At 39.1% G+C, this 22,691-nt stretch overlaps 1 protein-coding gene and 1 long non-coding RNA gene across 2 annotated transcripts in view; one reads left to right on the plus strand and one right to left on the minus strand.

Annotated features, from left to right (window-relative positions):
• The first annotated feature begins 755 nt into the window (after positions 1-755).
• LOC127536453 (uncharacterized) lies at positions 756-3,013 on the plus strand. Its single transcript, XR_007945444.1, has 2 exons — positions 756-948; positions 1,708-3,013. It is a non-coding gene; the product is annotated as an uncharacterized LOC127536453 (long non-coding RNA).
• An 885-nt stretch (positions 3,014-3,898) lies between these two features.
• The window catches only part of LOC110950839 (inactive phospholipase C-like protein 2), a 55,335-nt gene continuing 36,542 nt past the window's right edge, over positions 3,899-22,691 (minus strand). Inside the window, 2 exon segments of the mRNA XM_022193647.2 lie at positions 3,899-7,676; positions 14,466-14,575. Coding sequence (XP_022049339.2) covers positions 7,470-7,676; positions 14,466-14,575 — 317 coding nt within the window. The 3' untranslated portion in view covers positions 3,899-7,469.

A 22,691-nucleotide genomic window follows, 5' to 3' on the forward strand; every position in this document is an offset into this window, starting at 1 on the left:
TATCATCTCTTTTTCCTCTGCAAGGAAACAGTTCCATCACAACTTAAATTTCACAAATATGAGAACATCAGTTAAAGGGCTAATCTCCAACACTATTCTTTACAACATCACAATGTCCTTTTTTTGCAATATCAAATATCAAGCAAATGAGTCTTCACAGATATCTAATCCTCATGAATAAAGAATAATTATTGCACTGTTGTCTGCAGGTTTGTTATTCACAGTATAACATAACTTTCTATTGATGTCATTATGGTCCGTGTATTTTTCTGGCAATTGGATTTTCCGTTCTGAAGCGGGTATTGAAAAACAAAAAATGAGTGGTTATTTGACTTTCGTTTTAAAATACAAAAATTAAAATTGAAATACAAGGCGTTTTTCCTTTTCATGATAAAAAAGGGATATACAAATTTTTACAAATGTTTTGATTTCCATTTTATATTTACAATAACAAGAAAATAAAATCAGTAAGAGACAGAAACGAAAAAAGATCCGTTTTTTCATTTTCTGAGACCGGAAGTGGTCATCGGCAAGGGTGGAACCAAATAGAGCACGGTGTATAGACTGTATATATATGTATATATATTTTTTCCCATTAGTTTTCATGGTCAAAATGAGAGATCAGGTGGCCGATATTAAAATAAATCAATATTGATTTTTTTATAGAGGGTTAAAGTTTTGCGAAGCCAGGGGGCGGGGTTACTTGTTTGACAGTCTGGTCTGGAATGATTGACAGGTCCTATGGAAGAGGAATAGACTGGGAAGAGGCAGCCGAGAGTCTGCTCTCCTCGTTTGGATTAATTCTGATATAATAAGTGTTGGTTTATTTATCTGTGGAGCAGCAGAACCTCTTCCACAAACAGTTTTTCTGCCTGTTGCCTTGTTTTAATCAGTTTTCTACTTTCGGCTGATTCTCCCAGCAGACACTGAAAGGACTCTGATAGTTCAGTAAGTATTTATTTTCGTATCGGTGCCGCTTTTAATGCACTTTATATGCAGCTGTAGTGTCAGATATAATGTGTTCCATACACTCCAGATGTTGGTGGAGTTTATTTCTGTGCGTGCTGGCCAAGGAAGAGAGTTAGCATCCAGTAAATATTAGCTTTAATGTTAGCGATGCTAATCGAGCTAGCTGCTCAGTCGTAGCCTGATTAAAGCTAACGTAGCATTAAGCTAACGACGTTTGTGTTGAGTTTCATGTAAACAGCTGAAGTGTGTTGTGTCAGTGTAATGTGGTGCATTTGGTTAATAAAACTGACAGTGGAGACCATGGTTCACATTAATGAAATGTTTAGAAAACCTAAATGTGATTAAACAGTAAGGTTAAGGTGCTGTGTTGTCAGTAGTCCTGAATATCTGCTGAGTCTCTGAAGTTAAGCTGGAGAAAACAGTAAATCTACTCTCTAGTCCTTAACATTGTTTAATGAGTGATTCACATGTTGTAGTATGTATTCCTGCAGTGTAGATTGGAAAAATAACCTCCCAGAATGTGTCCAAAGTAATGATGAATGCTACAGTTACTACATTTAAATTGCACCACAGATAAGCTGGATAATAAAATCCTCTCCTCTAAAGCTAAAGTGACTACAGGCCTTTCTGTCTTTCAGTGCTTGGAAAATAAATATGGCAGAGGAAATCTTTCCAGGGATGTTTTAAAATGAACCTCTGCTGTTAATGCTGATACTGTGATGTATGTCTTCATCTCAGGTGTCTCATGTTCATTGTGAGGATCTTCTGAGTGAAGCCAACAGAAGGAAAACCTCATCTGGATGTGAAGAAGGAGACTGAATGGACGACATCCTCAGTGAACCACTTCCTGTTTAGCTTTCACTGACAGAAGGACAGACCAACCGTTTCAACAGTTTATTATTCTCTGTTCAGCAGACAGGTGCTCCGCTTTGGAGTGTGACGATGTCTTCGGTGATGTGGAGAGTGAAGTTTCCGTTTCCGTGTCGGACTTCATGTTTGAAATACTGACCGGCAGCTCAAATTTAACTGTAGTTCTGTTTTGTTGGATGTTAAATTTTCACTCAAATCCGCCAGGAGCTGGGTTTTTAAAATAACCGCCGTCTCGTTACAGAATGAAAGTAGCAGTTCCTCCTTAAGGTCAGAGATTGTAACATCTGAGGGCCTCTTCAAAAGAAGATGTAGTTGATGAAGGCGTTATGGAGCAGAAAGACCACGACCAAGCAGCCTTGAGATCTTAGGCAGCGTCTCCCTCAGGTGGGTGTCAACGGTGTTCACGGTCAGGTCTGTGGTAATCCCGTCAAAACACAAAACGGAAAAATGTCAAGATTATAAATCAACATGTAACCAAAGCACTGTGTCTATAACGCCATAGTACAGGATGTAGTTCAGAAAATGTCAAAGTATAGCATACTTTTCAAGAATAACATAGTCTGGCCTGTAGCTTATAGTACAGCATGTCGGCAAAAAACTCAGATTATTATGTGGTTCAAAAAGCGCAAAATGATGGGATGTTGCCTAAAATTGTCATGTATGATATGTGGTTCAAAAATGTCATAGTGCAGTATGTTGTCAAAATAGTATGTCATTCAAGAAAACATCAGAATATAATATGTGGTCTAAAAAATGCCATAGAATAATAGTTCATTGCACAAGTAAAAGTGTAGTAATTTTTAAAACTGTTAAAATTCTTACATGTTACTAAAAAATACCAAAAGAAAAACGTCATAGTAATCTGTCAATTAAAAAAGCCTATAGTTTAGCATGTCGCTCTAAAAACATCATAGTTTAGCCTTTGGTTCACAAAATGTTGTCATGTCCCGGCTGCCTGAAGTAGGTGAGGAGCAACACAAAGACAGTCCAAACGCTGGTTTTCAGAGGGTTAGACAAGTATTTATTTGAAAGAGTAAGTTTACAACAATACAACATGTGATGGGGTTAAAACCAAATCAGTGTTAGTAAAATAAAAATAAACAGAACTAAAAGTGAACTTCATGTTGACATTGATGGGCATTCCAACCAGGAACAAAGTAAAAGATCATCAGTACGAAAGAAACTCTTTCCGTTCACCTCTTAAAACGGTTTAACTGAGTATTCCATCCAAAATCCTCAAAGAGACCTGAGGGGCTGGTTAAAAGGAATATTCCATCTAAAACCTCAAATATAGACCCGAAAGGGTGGTTTAGAAAAAATCCTTCAATGTAGACCAAAAAAAGTTAGTATGGAGGAATACTCTTGAAATGTAGACCTGAGAAGTTGGTTTGGAAGAATATACCGTCCTAAACATCCTTAAATGTAGACCTAAAAATGGTTTGGAAGAAAATTCCACCTAAAATCCTCCAATGTAGACCTAAAAGGTGAGTTTAATGGTATATTCCGCCTAAAATTGACTACTGTGGGCCTTGGAGGTTGGTCTGATGGTATACTCCACTCGAACATAAACTTAAAAAGTTCGTTCAAAGGAATAGTCCACCTAAAATCCTTCAATGTAGACCAAAAATCTTGGTGTAAAGGAGTATTCCACCTTAAATGTAGCCCGAAAGGATGGTTTGGAGTAATATTCTACTTGGGCCGGACAAAATTGTTGGCACCCTTTTAAAGAACACAGTAGCTACAGTCAAATATGGTGGAGGTTCAAATTTTGAGTTGAGGGTGTCAACAATTTTGTCTGGCCCATTTTTTGAGTTTGGTGTAAAATTATATCAATTTTGGCTTCTTTCTTCTGCTTTTTTGTGTTTTTCCAATGCACCTCAAGGAAATAAACACGTATATACCAAAAACATTTGTAACTGCAACTATTTCTGGAAATATTCCAGAGGTGCCAATACTATCGTCCATGACTGTATATATATATACAGTCTAAAACCAGAATGAACTTCATAACTGTAATACTTGTGCATAAGCAAACACAATGATTAGCATCAGACACATGATCTATCCAACATTGTTTATTCAGAGGTTGCTTTTTCTTTTGACAGGTAAAGAGATGAGACTTTGAAATACAGTTGAAATGCTTCATTTTTCATCTTCTCAACACCAATTAGAAACACGTCGACTGGCACGGCACTGAGACGTCTTGTCGTGGGTTGAGATCTGCAGGTGTGGACAGTAGTTTAAACCAAAAAGCACAACGTGGTGAGGGACAAATTAATCAACCATCGACAAACATTCAGGGCTAAAAACTGGTGAAAGCTTAACCTGTGTTGATTTCTGGCAGAGTTTCTCATCTGCAGTTAATGAATGTTTATTCTGTGAGTTGGCAGAAGAAACTGGTGTGAAGTTAATATGGTCTGTTCTCAGAGTGCTGGTCTCTTGGGCAAAGATATTTTGGCTGCAGAATACACACTACTCTGTGCGACACACTTCTACAGAAACCCAGTGATACTTGAGTGTAAATGACAGACAGCTGGTAACAGGGTTGTTGGAATCTCACACTTGAACCTATTTGAAGAACATCATAACATCGTTTCAGGCTCTGAAAGCTGCTGAAACAACCGTCACCTATAGCATTAATGCAATGCTAACTTTATTAGCTGCTATTATGGACATTTTTCTTAATCAATCCCACTGTTGCAAACCCTCAGAGATTATTTATGCTCCAAGGATTAGTGATTTAAACAAGTAAAAAAACACAATTAGTCTGCAATGATTTTAATAACTAGCTGTTAATTTTTCACGCTATTTTATATAGTTGTATACATTTTACAATACGTTTTCTTATATAATGAGAATTTGCTGCTTTTGTGAATGTCATGTTTCTTTTGTTTTGGGTCAGAAAGGCTGTAGGATATTGTAAACTGCATTTTTCGTAGTTTTGGCTGTTCATAGACCAAACATTTCAAGTGTCCTTTGTCCACTCATTAGAAATGATCTTTTCTAATATATTCTTAGCTTGCAGTTGACTCATCACCATCATTCGTGTTTTTAGGCTGTAATGTTCCTGATAATTGAGAAACTTTAATCAGCTGCTTCTGGTTTTTCTGCGATGTTCCTACTCGCTGTAACCTACTCTGTCTCCGACGTTGTCCACATGTGCACAGGTATTTTTGGAAAAGATTTTTTTTCACTCCAAAAAAATTTGTCTATGAAAATGCAAGACCACACCAACAGGCTTTGATGTGACTCTAAAACTATGCTGGCAAATCAAAGCCTGAAAATGGCCATTTCCAGTTCCGGTAGGGAAGCAACGAACAAGGGAATCGGACATTGTGACCGATTCTGATGTCTCCGTTCCTGAATTTAGTGAAAGAGTAACTGTACATTCATGTGCAAAGTTAGCAGCTGCGCTATTTTGGCCCCTTCCACCGTTGCTCTAAATTGCTTTGTGTGAACAACAGAGATAACAGTAAAGACAAGCTAAAGGCTCAGTTTTCTTTGTCTACGCACCAACACACTTTTAAATATCTTTGCCATGGAAGGAATTTTCCAAAATGTCAATTTTCATGGACAAACTGTGATGGGATGTGGAGGGAAGGCCAAAACACATCCCCAAATACATGTGGACAAAGCCTCCATCACTACAGGTCCTCCCCTCTTCAGCACTTAAGGTCGTTAGAGACCAGATTTTAAACTCTGGCATGCTGAAAAATGCAGATATTTTCCTGCTGCTGACAGGCTTAATCAGTATTGTGTGAACTAATTTGGCCTGAATGAAACAAACATTCATGTGAAGTAAAAGTCTTGCACTTTATATAAAGAAAGAATTATGGAGTGATGAATGAAAAACAAGTCTGGGCATTACTGAAGCAACGTGGGAAAAACCATGTTATAAGACAAAACTCCTTCCTTATTAATGCTTCTGTCACCAGGAATGGTTCTGAAGCTGTTTTTACTTTGAAGTCAATATCCTTCCTGACCATCTCCTCAGACCTGAGTTTAAATTATTACAAAGGTTATCAATATGTTGCTACTTGTAGACAGGAATCATGAGCGGTTTGAAATGTTGGTAATCCTGTACAGTGGTTCCTTGGAGAAAATCTCTGATTTAGCAGTAAACAGGGATGAACTGCAAGATAAAACACAGCAATGTGTTGACTGTATGACAGGATACAGTTTTTATCTGACTAACAGCACGGACTGCATGACTGAACTGAAACCGCAGTCTTTGTTTTTGTGCATGACCTCCCATTCAGAGTCCAGATACATCCAGTAGTTATCCTGTGAGATGTGTTCAATCGTTCTGCTCAGCAGCCACAGTCAATTTCAGTGGAATTCATTTGCAGCTCACTTGGAAATGAATCTCAAATCCAGCACCTTTGACAGGTTGCAGACTTCTAAAACTAGCAATGAATGTGAAATTGATTAAAGTACAATTTGTAGAACAGTCTGAGCATAAGGGTTGTCCTGGCAAAATGTACATAGCTCCTGAAATGGAAGGACCATGCCGCAAAAATAAAGGCGTAACATGCGCCCAAATGAAATGCTAAAATCTGAAAACGTGTCCAAACTGTTGAGTGAGTCATGGTTCGCTTTCATGCAGTTGCTGGTTGTGAATTTTGAGACTTTGTTGTTGTTTGCACCAGACAAACAGTATGATTACATTCTGTTATTAGTCCTTCTGTCTCAACACGTCAGAGCTCTCCAGCAGGGAAAGTTGTGACAAACCTCTTTATCTGATATCCACAGACTAATAAAACTTTTCCACATATATCTTTTATAAAATAAATCTTATTTTTCCCAGTATACAATAATAAAATGATGCACTCTGCAGAAAAAAGGTAACAGGAAACTCCATATATACACATAGCATACTATTTTGGCAGACGAGAACATGGACAAGTTCAGTTTTGTAAACAGCTCTGTACTCTCTTTCATGACTTTTTTATTCTTCCATTTCCTTCTCATTCCATTTCCTCCACTGTCCCGTTACATTCATAGCTCCAGAAAATTGTGCTTTAAGAAATCTCTTTCAACAATCCAGCGCCTTTTTGTCTTTGTCCCCTCTGCTAACACCTGGTTTGCTGAGTAGAAGTGCACTGTCTCCAAACACTAGGTCAATGTCTCAAACAGTCTGGTAGCTGGTAGTTCACTCAGCTCTCCTGGCTCACCCAGGAGATGAGAGATGAGGGTCAGAAAAGTGACAGCAGGGCAACAGACTCCTGCACCGGGGCGGGAGATGTAGAGGTCTGTGATGGGGAAAGCTGAGGCTCGGTAGCGTTGGATGGGTAGCAAATGTGTAGTTTCCTAAAGTTGTCTTGACTTGGAAGAAACATGGGCTGAGACCGGTCTGTGAACTGAGCTCAGGACACGACTGGAATAGTGGTGGCATTCATTGATGATTACAAGGCAGAACGCTGAGAGGTTACAGCTGTGCTTGGGATACAGGAATGTACACGATGGAATGTGGGAAACACTGGTGTGTGTGTGTGTGTGGAGCGATGACGCCTGGGTAAAGACACAGACTGGTGAAGGACAGAAAGACAGACTGAGAGCTTTGGGTCTGAGCTCAGGAGGCAGGAACAGTCGAGGTCTGGGTGCCGGCAGAGCACCAGGACTGTGGGTCTTCAGTTGTCCTCGTCGGTGAGCTCGTCCTCCCCGGTGGCCTTCTCAGGGATGGCCTCGAGACTGCGTCTGCTCTTGGACTCTGAGGAGCTGGAAGAACCGCCCACTGCTCCACCTTTACTCAGGTTACAGGTGAGGGCAGCATAGTGGATCTGCTTCAGGTTCTCCTGGACTTCACTCCTGGCATGTTTCAGGAGGTCGGCCTGGCCCTGAGAGACACAGACAGGCTGAAGGTTAGAGCAGTGATGGCAGCAAAGTGGTGGAAATACAGCAGCAAACAGGCTAAACTACTTTATACTTTTTAATTCACCTTTTTTTAAAATTTTTTTTATTTAAAGTCTTTACACCTTCTTATTCCGCCATTTAAAAAGGCAAGATGACTTTACAAAGGACTCTCATGCCTTTTGAAATCAGTGGTCCTGGGAAGTAAATGTTTGTGGGAGATTCTAATTTTTAGCAGTTTTCAAATACTCTATGAAGAAAATCTGTAGTTTTGACATTTTAGTACTTTTGAGATGTGAATACAGACAGAAAGAGATGCAGACTTGTCTCTGATCATTCCCACTGAATGCACATTGATACATAAATGGGAAACAACTGCAGCCTTTTGATTTACCAGTTGATCTTGTGTTTCCTCTGCAGAGTGTCTGCTCACCTACAGCTTCATTTATACTCCTGCACTCAGTCTGAACAGAGCATTTGTACTTAATAGTGTCTGCAGTGGTAGTTGGTTTTGGTGTTTCTTGGTGTATGTCAGACAATAACTGCTTCCCGTTGAACTGTCAGTTGAACTTTAAAACACAATTTTGAAATGGTGCCCAAACAAGAATTAGACTCATTTCCATTAACTGCTTTGGAGCAAATATACTAGGTAGCTTAACACAGGGAAAGAGGCTGGAAACAAAACCTCTTGTTTGTCTTTATGTCCGTTAGTATTTTAGTACTTTTCAAAACTTCAGTCATCACTGAAAGAAGAATACAGAAAGGTCTTCAGGAATTGTTTTCTACTGTGAAAGTTGTAATTATACTTTTATTTCAGCTGGTGTCTCCAGAGATGAGGACAATGAAAGCAAAAACTGATCAGTCATGTGAGTTCATCTCACATTCAGAAAAGGTGTTTCTATGTATAAAAAAGTCAAAAACTACTTTGAACAAGTGTGAAGAAACCTGTGAAACTAGATGTTTTTTTCCCATTTTGATCTTTCTATGAACTTAAAAATGTGCAGAAAAATACATTGACGGGGCTAATGGTGATGGCAGATCACGTCTGAGTTGGAGCTAAAACATGTTGACCAGTACTGAGAATACAGTAACACAGAAAAAAGAGAAAACATCAGAAGTAAACGAGTACCAAACATATTGGCAGAGCAATAAAAATGACAAACTGGCTTCTAATACCCCTTACGTTTACATTATGAACGAGTCAGATATGATGACAGCCTTTTATTTCACAGCAGCATTACCTTTGTAAACATGGCACCAAGCTGACCAGTCACAGATGTTGGGGGTTGTATCCATGTGATAGCTACATTTTTTGGGAGGTCTACGTCAGCCTATGATGTCGTAAGGAGCTCTGAGTAGAGCCACTGCTGCTTCATGTGGCCAACAGCAACATTAGACGGTTCAAAAAAACAGATGCTGACTCAAAGTGCTTTCCAATAGAGAAATGAGATTAACATTACAAATTTACCTGACTCACTAGCATATGAAGGTGCTTAAAGCTACAATTTCATCTATAATAATAATAAATTTTACCTTGTGTACCCCCTGCCTCTGACCTGATTCCATTTAAGAGGCAGGGAATGGATGGATGGACACTAAACATGAAGCATCCGAGCAGGAATTAATGAGTCTCTCAGTACTTTGTCATTTTTGCCTACGCACCATTGAACATTAGAAAATTAGATAATTTTTTCAGGGAGCACTGTGCACCACAACAAAGGCAATTAAGACTGAAGACAAAATCTCTTTTAACAACATATCATGTCTTTCCAACCCAGCACTCCTGTTTCTCACACTACATACTAAATATGAAAGCATTGTGGTTTTTCAGGCCTCCAGACTAACTTTGTATTTCTATTGACTTTCTCAGTGCATCATCGTATTATTCATTTTGCATGCCGATGGACAGTTGTCTCACGCTGCAGAGCCTAATCTTGCTTTGATATAACTGAGTGATCCTGACATTTGCAGGTATAACTTCCTCTTGTTTTGTCAACATCGAGGACATAGGCAGCTTGTTTGAAAGATTTATTTTTGGAAATTTCTTTCCACATATAGTTTATAAATAGAATATGAAATACCAGACTGTTGTAAAATAACTAATACCATTCCAGTCATTGAACAGCTATCTCATTGCTCAGGTCTAGTTCCAGCAATAACCAGGAGATCCACAGTGATTGAGAGTTCAATTTAGGATAAACTTTCCCCACTTGACCAACTGGGTCTGAAGCAGAGGTTTGTCTGTTTGCAGGAGGCTCTGTTAGAACCTGGCTGCACTATACTCTTCCTCTTTGGCTCACACTGATCCTGCACCTCATGTATTTACCACACCTTGCAGTTCAGCCTCTAATGTGGACTGATAATAACTGATGAATGACCTTCCACATACTTATTTGTAATGTTTGCATAAGCTAATTAAGATTACCTCATGACTGGCTCGCCTATAATTTATACTGCGTTCACTGTGTGCTGCATTTTCTGTCCATGTTTCACCTGGGGCTCTGCTTAATATGAATCTTATTGCTTGGCAGTTTTTTCCTAGATGGCAAACATCCAAAAAAAGCATTAAACTTGCATAGAATGTACTCTTTTTGACATTCAGTCTTAAATAAATGTTCTGCATGGCTTTGCTCATATAAGACGACATGCAATTATTTTTTGAGATAGTGTAAATTAAGATTTCACATTGGTTAATTATATGATGATTGTTACGTGCCCCTCTAGCCTTTCATTTTCTATAATGGTCATATCTGAGGAAAGCAATAAGGAATTTGCACGGTATGAATGACAGAATGTTTTACACCTACAGCTCAGTATTTTCCACACATGAAAGGTTTTTTTTTCACCAAGTTTAAAGCTTTGTTGGACGGCAGCTATTACAGAAAACAACTGCCAGCAATAAGATTCATATTAAGTAGAGCCCCAGGTGAAACATGGACTGAAAATACAGCATACCCAGCATAAATTATAGGCAAGCTATTTGTGAGGTAATCTTTATTAGCTTATACAAACACCACAAATAGGTATGCGTGAAGTTATTAATCAGTTACTAGTTGGCATTAGAGGTTGAATTGAAAGGTGTGGTAAATGCTGGAGGTGCAGTATTGGTGTGAGCCAAGGGAGGAGGGAAAGTGCAGCTAAGTGTAATATTGTATACAAACTCTGATGTCTCCTAAATTTAATTCACTGGATCTCTTGGTACAATAAGAAAAATTTTGACTGACCTGAAGCAAAGCCATGCTGTAATGATATTACACTTATTACTCCGCCAAGGAATGGCGGAGTTATGTGATGATCTGCGTACGTTTGTCTGTGAATCAATCTGTCTGTCTTTGTGTGTGACACATTACTCAAAAACGGACCAATGAGATTTGGGGTAAAAACGTCATAGTTTTAGTATGTTGTCCAAAATGTGAAGAAAAGTCATTTTTTAGTATGTCTTCCAAAATATGACAAAAACGTTACAGTTTAATATGTTGTCAAAAACGTGAAAAGAAGTCATAGTTTAGTATGTCGTCCAAAATGTGGAAAAAAAACGTCAATTTAGTATGTCATCCAAAATATGACAAAAAAGTCATAGTTTTTAGTATGTGGTCCAAAATCTCTCAAAAACGTCACAGTTTAATATGTTCTCCAAAATATGACAAAAAAGTCATATTTTGTTTATGTCGTCCAAAAAGTGACAAAAACGTCATAGTTTAGTATGTCATCCAAATTGTGAAAGAAAGTTATAGTTTAGTATGTGGTCCAAAATGTCAGTAAAAGTGAACTGAGCAGCCTTGGCAGAGCACTGCACTCCGAGTGCTTTTCCAGTTACACAATATACAATTACTTATTAATTACTTTGATGTAACTCTACAGTGGAATTCATTAAAGGTGAACTTAGATCAAAAATGAATTACAATGTTTATATTGGCTCATACTGTGAAATGGATTTGAACCTTATAGACTGGTTTATTTTACAAAGATGTTATCCCAACTTCATGCTAATATGCACTGAGAGAAAAGTATTAATACACTTCATTTTTCACATTTTTTAAATAAACACCACCTGTTGATCAAGACATAACTGTTACTGTTAGATGTCTTCATACTCACCATCCCAGAATGAAAAATTCTGGAGCACAATAGTTCCAATAAAGTTTTTGTCAAATGGAATTGCTGTGTCCTCTATGTGTTGACAAAATGACAGAAACGCGATGTTACTTTATGCAGTTTTAAAGCTGAAACTGCACTGCTGGCTTTAATGAATTGTATACTTGGATTTATAAAATTTTACCAGGACTGTTTCTTATTAACAGTACCGTTTTGACAGCTATTAAGTGCCTAAACTGAAGGTACCAACTATGGCAGAGTACAGTGTTTCCTGTGCTGTACCGGTAATGGAGCTATATGTGACTCTACAAGAGTGGTACATACCGAAACGTGAATTTGTCTAACATTACACCTTGATTAGATATTTGACAGATGTCTTTTGTTAGTTAAAATGCATTAAACACCTGCAAATCTGGAATTAGGATAATTCCCACATTTAAGGGCTCCAGACTGCTGTGATCAAAATGATAATCATAATTACTTACCTTTGTGGAACAACTACCATAGTTATACAGTGAGTTAAGGTCAAAATACTTTTTGTACACTTTCATATTTTATTTGAAACTGAGCATTGCTTTTAAGTTGTTTTCCACGTAAGGCTACATTCCAGCTAATGTGCAAATCTTTGCACTAAAATAACCGTCACCTGATTCAGTGCATTTGTAGAGGCAAAATACAAATAAACTTGTACCCAAAACGCATCATATACAGGCTACAGGAGACGCTAGCCAGGTCACTTTGCAAAGAGAAGCCTCTAGTCTCAGTTCAGTTGCTGAAGCACAGCAACTCAGGTGTGATCAAAAATTACTTTGGAAACAGTGGAATGAGGCATTCAAATGTCAGATTTATCTAAGTTGAAACTAAGGGATTTTATCTACATAGGCTGTTTTCCATGAGCAAAGCTTTTTGAATTTTAATGCCACAGGTGACCATGTTTATTTAATTATAAGACACCAAATCACAATAATGATTACTATTTGATTAAGACTGACTTTAACCACTTTATGAGAGTGTAAATTAAAATTTTACCTGGTGACATTCACACAAGTGCACAATGATCACTAGGTGCCCTACCGGCTGGCAGAGATGGCTACTGCGTTCACCACTATCTGTCGTTGAAAGTAGTACTATTTGCTTCACTGGCTCACACAGTCTCTCACTGCCTGGTGTATAAAACAGTCCATTTAGCGGTTACTGTGCTGATTATTTTAAAGAGCAAAATAAAGAGAAAGAGGACACACACCTGATGATGAGTGTGCAAGTGCAGGGTGGGAGACACCGACTGAGCCAGAGAAGGAGACAACATTCAACTACAAGTGTTACACAGTATGAGGATAAGATGTGTGGATTGTTGATCATTTTAAACTTGTTATTGTGTCAACTGAGTTTACATGTGATACTACTGAAACGTGGCACATTAGCAAAAATGCATAAAGAGTAGGCAATCTAGAAACTAAATCTTCAGCGACTGGTGATGAGAGCAAAGAACAGCAGCAAAGAATAAAATGATCATCAAATCCAAACCCAAGATCAAGCTGATAAAGAAGAGCGGATTTAATGTGAATCTGAGCCATGCCAGCAACAAAGCATGTTTAGAGAAGTGATATCCAACAACCTCTGGGAAAGACGAGTGACAAAATTTGAATATTTTGCAAATGTCACTGTCAATCTTTACATCAATGCAAAACTAGGGTAGACAAAACAAATACTTGGCTGAAGCCAAAAAAATCCAAATAGTCTGCCAATCAGAGTTGTTTAAGCAAGATTTCATACATCAACATGATCTTTCTGCATAACTTGCTATAGAGTTTAGAAACCATATTTTCAGACTGACATTACTGGTGATCAACCAACCAAAAACCTAATCTCTAGTAAACACATTGGAGGTGGGATGTTTCTTTGTCATCACTCTTTTTAAACGCTAATATGGCTGTTGTCATTAGCCTGTATTTTTGTGTGTGGTAATCACCAAACAGTAAATTTGACCTGTGCTACAGCTTAGCAGGGTTCTTGCCAGCGCATTTCAGTTTAAAAGATTACGCTCTGATTAGGGCCGCTACGCTGCCTTTCAAGTTGTGGTATTGTGTTTTGAGCACATTTGCTTGCGTAATATTTCCATATTTATGTGAGAAAACTTCTTTACTGGGGCAGCTGGCGCTGTGAAAGAGAGTTATTTTTACAGATAACGCCATATGCGTTTGTTTTTATCGATTGGGTGCCTATCTAGGTTAATTTATGTCTCCCCACCTCAGCCGTACTTTCCTGTCGATTGACCCGTTCCCGTCTAAAATTAAGAGTCGCTTCCAATCTCGGGGTTACAATTAGCATGTCTTGGTTGTTTCTGTAATGCCATGTATGGTGACCGAAATCACGAGCATTTGGAGCATCTGCGTGACGCTCATTGGCTGACATCTGGGCCGGCCGCTCGCGAGATTTAATGAAGGCTATTGTGTGTGCGCATAGTGACCTGCCGTTACACTGTGTAAAAAAAAAATCCTGGTGAGAACCCTGCTTAGTGCTCAACAATGATCAGCGCTTCTCTGTATTAATGTCTTCATTCATCGATTGTCCAGCTGATTGCCAATCAGAACAAGCCTAGCTCTCTTGCTATGTAGCTAGATAAGCAAGAGACTGATTGTAAGAAACCCTTGATGTGAAACTGCTGTCACTGAAAGTCTCACCTTCAGTATTGTGATGTTCCAGGTAAAGCTCTCCACCGCTTTGTGAAGCTTTCTGCCCTTCAGCCCCTCCTTCACGGCCAAGTCATGGAGGTTCTCGTGAAATTCCATTGCTGAGAGACAGAGACAGGGAGACAAGGAAGAGTGTCAAGTTGGTTTTTATGGTTACAGTTCCTGGTGGCTTGTGAAACAGAGGAGCAGCTGCTAGGAGACTGGAGTCTGGGATCTGTGACTGGGTGCGAGAAAACACATTAGAGCAAAGACCCTGGCATGTACTGTCAACATTTCACATTCTCCTGCAGCAGAAGGGTTGAGTATGTGGAAGTACTGAGAACGTCTGGCTGTGGGGAAGCACTCTTCTCTTCTTATTGTACTTCCACGGGGTGATAATGGAGCACAGTAGCTGCTGTTGCAAGATGTGTTGCCGGCCAGCTGTGAAAAAGTAGGTGCAATTTCTGGACAGATTGAAGCACAACAAAAGAAAAAGACTTACAAGGTGAAAAAATGAAATTCCTATAAAAATTTCTGCGTTTCTCACTATCTTGACAGACATGTTATAAACTTCTAAGTGTAAAATAAGAGCTTTCAAGATATGAAGATGTACTATGTACTAATACTTTGTACGACTAAACAGTAGTTGGGCGTTTTTCCTGAATGAGGCAAGAAAATCAGCAGCTCATTGGATTTCAGAACAAAAAAGCCCATTTAGAAGAGCCCTTGAACCGGTGGTTTTAGTCATGCTGAAAAAAAAAATCATCTTTACAGCATTTCGAGAAGAAAAACTGAAGGACATACTGTAGGGACTTTAAATTTATTGAAAAAGGGCACAATATGGAGCCGTTACTGGTGTTGATTAAACATTTGTCTCAAGCCGCTATAGCATAAACAGCGTTATCACCTTGCCAGTCTGTTCTCTAGAAAAAATTTAATCTGTACCTTGGTTAACAATTTCCATTTTTTGACAAATATTGTGATTTGATTTGCAATGCATTTTCTAAAATCAACTTTTGTTTAGTATTCACTTAATGCCGTCAAAAGCATAACTGTCACAAGGAGGGCCACAGGAATTTTGAAAACCACTGATATGACAGCTTGAACGCTGGGTCAGACTCTGCATAATGTACGTTTTTGGAAATAATTGTTTGACCATTTTTAGTGTTTCTTTACAAAGTCTACACAACAGGCCTTCAACATTGATAATTTTGTTGGAATTATATCATAGTGTTTAAATAATTACAAAACATGAAAAAGTCATACTATTTCAGTAAATGCAGTAAATTAGGTTTTGGAAACACCTGTCCATTACAATGTTATGAAGAACATGCAGTGTGGTGGTCACAGTGGTCTAATAAAGGTTTCCAAAGCTGTGAACCATGAAGGCAGTTTTGATTATTTATATTTATGCTGCTGTTTATTTGTCCATCTGCCTGCAACCATGAAAGATACACTCACAAAACTCTAGCGCTCTACTTCATGGTAGTCAAGGAAATGTGACCAGAATGATTTCTTTACCTCTTCATTGATTATTTGATAGCTTACAAAGCAAGATACAATGCATTCTCTTAGGGATCCTTTGTACCTTCACAATCCACCAAATGTTGCATTAATTTACATTTCCTGTCAGCTGCAAATTGTTTGTTGAGGGTTCACCTTCCTTCAGCATTGTTAATTTGAAATCTATATAAAACGTTAGTCAGTGGGGGTTAACCACAGTGGTTCATCCCTACAAGGTGTTGATGGGATGTTAAAGGACAGGAGTACACAGAACCTGGTGAACTGGTAAAAAAGAAAAACAGCAGCAAAAGGTAAGATAAACAAAGAGGAAAACTAAAAGCAGAGCTGAAGGAAGCAGGATGAGAGGGAAAAAGAGCCCTGCAAACACAGAAAGGCAGAGTAGAAACCCAGTGTAGGCAGACAGACATGACGCTCCTTCACTGTGGATTACCATCAAGGCATCGCACACAGGAGGGATTTGTCTCCTGAGGAGCTTTCCCACCTCTTCTCTTCCCTCCCCTTTCTTTTTCTCTTTGCATGACTGAATCTGAGTAAGGACATGTTTAATGTGGAGTTTGTTTTGGTGTACCACTGACACTGCAGCAACAGGCAACCCCAGCCTGAGGTACACAAACCAAAGGGAGATGAAGCAGAATTCCGACTACGCACAAAGCCTATGACTGCGTAACACACTCCTGCACTGGAAACTCCTTCCGAGAGCGCACACGTTTCCGCTCGAAGCTTTGATATAAGCTAGAGCTCGTCGTAGCCCCTGTCGGTGCTGTTGCCATGGAAACATGGTATGAACGCGAGCAAGCGAGAGAGAGAGAGAGAGAAAGAGAGACCCCTTGGTGTAAAATTGCCATAATAGGTGTGGGGTTGGTTCCTGTTAGACTCAACTGAGGAAGCAGGACTGTCACCAGACCTCAGGTGTGAATACAACCTCAGAAACTGACTGGATTTACTAAAAGATGACATATTTATCTTCTTTGAACCCAACATCACACCACTGCTCCTGAATCTCACACACACTTAATTTTTCTTCTTTTTTTTTTTTTGACCAGTTCTTGTTCTAACTGTATATGAAATTATGTCCCTTTTCATTTTCAGGTCACTATTCTAACGACAGAGCTGCTGCACGTGAACCATGACTGTGCTGAAGACGGTGCACAGCTTCCCCTCACACATACACTCAAACACGCATTTAACTCACACTGGAGGTTGCCTAGCAACGTTTTATAGAGTCTGGCAGGCAAGAAAGGGGGAAGCTCATTCTTAGCAAAGCATTTCGTACTCATATCTGTGAGGTAATGCTGCAAGACAGTACAGTAAAGGCTGATTCTCCAATCACTCCATGAAAGTACAGCATACAGTGGCAGATCAGAGTGTGACCTGAATTTTTCATTAGATTGCGTATACTTTAAATTGAAGAGCTTCGTATCTACTCACTACCACATATGTAAGAGACGAACATCAGCTTTGGGTCTCAAAAGTGAAGCCCATGCATACATGCTTTAAACCTGCATTATTTCTAATAGCCAGCAGGGGGCGACTCCTCTGATTGTATAAAAGTCTCTCCTCACTTGATTTATTGCCTCAAACATTTCCTAATCTGTAGTTGCAAGTCTCTTTCAACACAGTATGGTGTTAATTTTGTAAATTGTGGTTCCATTTAGAGTAAAATAAACAGGCTGGGCTACATTGCAATTGAGCTGTAGCACTTAAGGTAAAGTCCCTCACTTGTCTCATCTGGTTTCAAAAGACCAAGATGGTGACAGCCAAATGACAGACCGAGGCTTGAAAATGGTAGTCCACAGACAATAGCGTCATCCATCTTTTACATACAGTTTATGCTGTTGTTGCAGACTTCTGCTAATAGAGCTTTATGGACCTGGAATGCCAAGGAATATCTACAAACCGTGACTGATTATTAATGATTTCAGCTGCAAATAACAAATATTAAAATGAAGTAACAAAAAACAGGCAACTTTCCCCTGCAGGAACTTGGAGCAGTTGAGAGGTGGTGCAAATGACATGGTGAATTTTTACTGTTAAAGAGGACAAGACTCCTACTAAAAACAGTGTTGATTTCAAGAAGTTAAACCAATCAGTCCTGAGAGCTACATAGCAGATTTTTCAGGGTTTGTTTCTATCCTGAAAACAGCACTTCTACAGGGATGATTCCTATTGTTCGTTTTCCCAATCAGCAGTCCAAATCCTAAATATATTTAATTTATTACCATGGATAGCACTAAAAAACAGAAACTCTTTACATTTTAGACACAGGAAGTAGCATTTTTTTTGGCAGTTTAAAAAAGAAAGAAAAAAATGAATTGATCTTGACAAAATAGTTGACTAATATGTTCAGCTCTAATATGTATTTTATTGTGTATCACCCTTTATATGGAGATGTATCACAAAGTATTTCACCAAAGTGAAGTAGTAAAAGTAGTAACCCTTTCCACCTGTCCAGCATGTCCCCTGCTTCTGTTCCAAGTCAGCTGGGATAGGCCACTGGATAAACCTTCTTTCCAATTACATTTTGAATGTGCCTGACCCTTTCTGAGGACAAGTTTTCAATATGGTTTTGTGAAACTAACGATTTGATGTATCGGGTTAATAATATGTCTCCAGGAAAAACATTTAGTCAATTGAAAGCCATTTTAATCACACACTACTTACTGATGTGATATTTTGATTTTGATTGATTTTCTGGCAAACATGTTTAATACGATGGTTCCAGATCTCAAATTTTAGTATTTTGGACATATTGTCATACTAAACAACATGACTGATGTCAGCTTGAGTTACTACTATTACTATTTTACTGTCCTACAAACTAAATGGAAAGTTATCTTGTTAAATGGTTTGATTTTGCAGAATTCATATTAAACGGTATTTTAACAAGAAACACAAACTTCGGCTCTTTGCTTTGTACTCTACAAAATGTCAGTGCAGCTGCACTCTGGACAGGACAATTTTGCACTCGGCATTTATAAACATTTTCTGTGCTAATCTGTTAGTCTGCAGCAGGTTCAACCATCCAGCTGCCCTGAATGCTAATTAGAACCAAAGTGAGTGTCAGGTGAGGGAAGTGACGACCCTTTCTGAGCTACAAACACCTGACTGTGTTCTCTGGCACTCCCCTTGTGTGCATTTTTTTTTTCCAGGGGGAAAATGGGCCCTGTCTGAGCTGATGTGATGGATTATTAACAACTTTAATAGCTGTTGCTGCTGAAATGTTCCACTCTCTGTACAGGGGGATTTGGGTTTGTACTGACCCAGTTACTACACAACAGCCGCACAAAACCACGCTGAACACACTGAAACACAAACATGTATGTGAGCACACCTACATGCACAGATAAACACAGGCAGACATATACACACCACTTGGATAAAATTATGTCAGTTCAGGACAGAAAATGAATCTATGGTAATGTTCAACTTCATCAGTTCGTCAGCCATCTGTTATCTTAGTTTGCAATTGTTGGCTTTTGAATCTCATCCAGCTGATTTTAGATAGTCATAAATAAAGGTGCTTTGAGACCAAAAGCCGCACAATTTTTTTGTGGAAGCTTTGTAAAAATGCAAGTGTTTCCACTCTTGTGTTCATTTAACTATTGTTTCAAATAAAAGAATGTTTCACTCTGACAAGGCAATTATTAATAAGAGCTAGAAGTTCATTTGGAGCACCACAGACTGTTACATCAAATCATGATGCGTTTCTTAACACATAATTCATTGAAAAAAGCTTCATCCGCCCAGTAAAACAACTTTACTCACCAGAACAGATCATATTTTGTTAAGATCAGTGAGTAATTTTCTGGAAAAGATCTCATGTCTGGCAGTCATCTGAAATACTTTTAATTACATCAAAATAGTGATCTATAGATGTCACATGGAAGATGTGCAACAGGTAGGATGCACAACATTTGGCAATTTGCACCTTAACTACAGCTGAACAACAGACTTCAAATCAAAGTCGCAATTTAAAACCATGCAATTAGCACTTTGCAAAGGCTGACATTTAGAATTTTCCAGGGTGGCTATTAAATAATGACACTAATGCTGTAATTAAATCTTTTTTAATTCGACTGGATTGAAACTTCTGAGTGTTGTTGTTGATCAATGCATACCATTCCATTCAGGCATGCAGGCTGTGGTTGGACTGACATAAGCCCAGTGTCATTATTGAATAGCCAATGGTCATGTCATCTTCCATGAGTGACAGTCAGGCTTTTGATGGCATCTTGTGGTAATACTTCATCACATTTTAAATCTACTACTGACTTATTCAGCCCTAACTTGCACATCATACTAATGAGTGAAGTCCTATTATTTTGTACTGCATTTTCATACTGTCAATTTGTAAACTATGGTCTTGAAAAGACAATATAGGGAGCATACGTCAACTTCCATAAAAGTAGCACTACTTGGATCTATCAGCAGCATTAGCCTGGCCACCTATGCCACTTCAGTTAATCTGACTAGCATTCTAGCACCTCTAACTAGAAACACTTCATATCCAAAATGCCATCGATTTTGTCAACAAGGTCCAGAAACTGAAATTGGCCCTAAATAAAACCAGGTGTCATTTAATGACATCCCATATGACCTCTCTCTAACTACCACCTATTTCAAGCACAATTAGCAGTGTTGGGACTAACGCGTTACAAAGTAACGCGTTCCTGGAACGCAATTACTTTTCTCGGTAACGAGTGCTCTAACGCATTGTTATTAAAATTCAGTAAGTCAACTACCGTTACTACGTGGTGCGTTACAGCGTTATTTTTTAGTTACTTATTTTATGCAGATTATGAACTGCATTGTCCTCTGACTCCTGAATATTCCTGCATCACTCACGTTACGTCACGTACAACCCCCGACCCACCGCGAGACGCGCTGTTTATGTTTACCAAGGAACAACTGAAACAGTAATGGCGGCGCCGGCTGAAGAGGAGAGTGTGAACACGCTGAGTTTCTCCTCATGCAGATATTCTCACTATTTTACATTCGTCGAGCTAAAAGAAAACAACATTAAAGTTAAATGTAAGATGTGTTTCGGGATCCTATCTGCTTTCCGAAACAGCAATAGTAACCTCATTAAACATCTCCAGAGAAGACACCCTGGGACGAAGCTAGTAGCCAGGCCTCCTGGTGCCTCCTCCGACCCGCCGACCGACAACGACGATGGCGGTCCACCTCGACCTAAGCAGCAACAGCTACAGCTGAATTATAACCTGGGGACGGTTAGCAAGAAGGCACAGGTGGATAAAGCCATAGCACGGTATGTTATAGAAGACATGCAGCCTATTTCTACAGTGGAGTCGCCCGCTTTCAGGCATCTAGTAAGCATGATACCATGTACAGACAGCACACGGCAAATGTCCCGGAAAACCTTTTCCGACTACCTGGAGAAAGAGTACACGAAAATGGAAAAAAAGCTAAAGACAGCTTTTGAGGGGCTTAACTACATCTCGACCACCGCAGACATTTGGTCTGCCCAAAACAGAAGCTTCCTGGGGATAACAGCCCACTGGATAAACCCAAGCACATTGAAACATGAAAAAGCTGCGTTGGCCTGTAAAAGGTTCAAGGGGAGGCACAGATACGATGTCATTGCTGGTGAGATTGACCACATTCACTCTTTGTATGGCGTGTCAACAAAAGTTACCTCCACTGTTACTGATAATGGCTCAAACTTTGTGAAAGCCTTTGCCGTGTATCAACCAAAATCGCTCTCTGACAACGAGGATGATGATGATGAAGAGGTTACCTTCTTTGATGTTGCAGACGTGCTAAACACCGCCGCGGATGAAGGGATTGTTTTACCACCTCACCAGAGATGTGCCTCTCATACACTAAACTTAATATCATGTCATGACGTGGAAAAGTGGCTCGTTTCAAATCCTGGGACTAGAGCAATCTACAGGAGCTCTACAGCGAAGTGCACAGCACTGTGGACTAAGGCGAGCAGGTCCACACATGCTGCAGAGATGGTGGGCGACATGGTCACAACAAAGCTGCTGGTGCCATGCAGTACAAGATGGAATTCATTCTATGAGGCTGTAGCAAGAGTTGTTGGAATACCTATGACTGACTTGAGTTCCATTTCTGAAAAGTTGCAGCTAAAATCTCTTAATGACAGGGAAGTTCATTTTCTGAAGGAATATTGTGCCACAATGAAGCCACTCACAGAAGCTCTAGACATCCTGCAAGGAGAGGACAACTGTTACTTTGGCACCCTCCTGCCCACTATAGAGTCCTTAAAGATCAACCTCCTGAAGGTGAAAGACACTCTGACTGTGGCAACTGGTTTACCTGAAGCCATAGTTCAGGTAAGAAACATCCATAAACCCTTTTATAATAATTATCTGGGTTTCCCTCTTTACTGTACAGAAAGACTGCATTTAATCAGTGAACACCACTCACTTATTTTTGTTGCACACTTGGTATAATATTATTGTTTACTAAAGGAGAACTTCATTTTAACTGTACTTTTTTTGCACATTTCATTTGGCTATATTAGTGACATCATAATATAGCCAAAGAAAATTGATGAAATGTGCAAAAAGTAAGTTTCAATGAATTCTATTTAAGGGGCCCAATAACATTATTTTAGTTTTAGTATAAATGATTGAATAACTCATAATAACTATAGTTCAAATCACCTTGTGGTGTACAGCTTTCATAGAAATGTACATAAATAAAATTAATGAATAAAATGGAATC

Source organism: Acanthochromis polyacanthus, chromosome 12 (assembly GCF_021347895.1).
Source record: "Acanthochromis polyacanthus isolate Apoly-LR-REF ecotype Palm Island chromosome 12, KAUST_Apoly_ChrSc, whole genome shotgun sequence".
Taxonomy (NCBI): domain Eukaryota; kingdom Metazoa; phylum Chordata; class Actinopteri; family Pomacentridae; genus Acanthochromis; species Acanthochromis polyacanthus.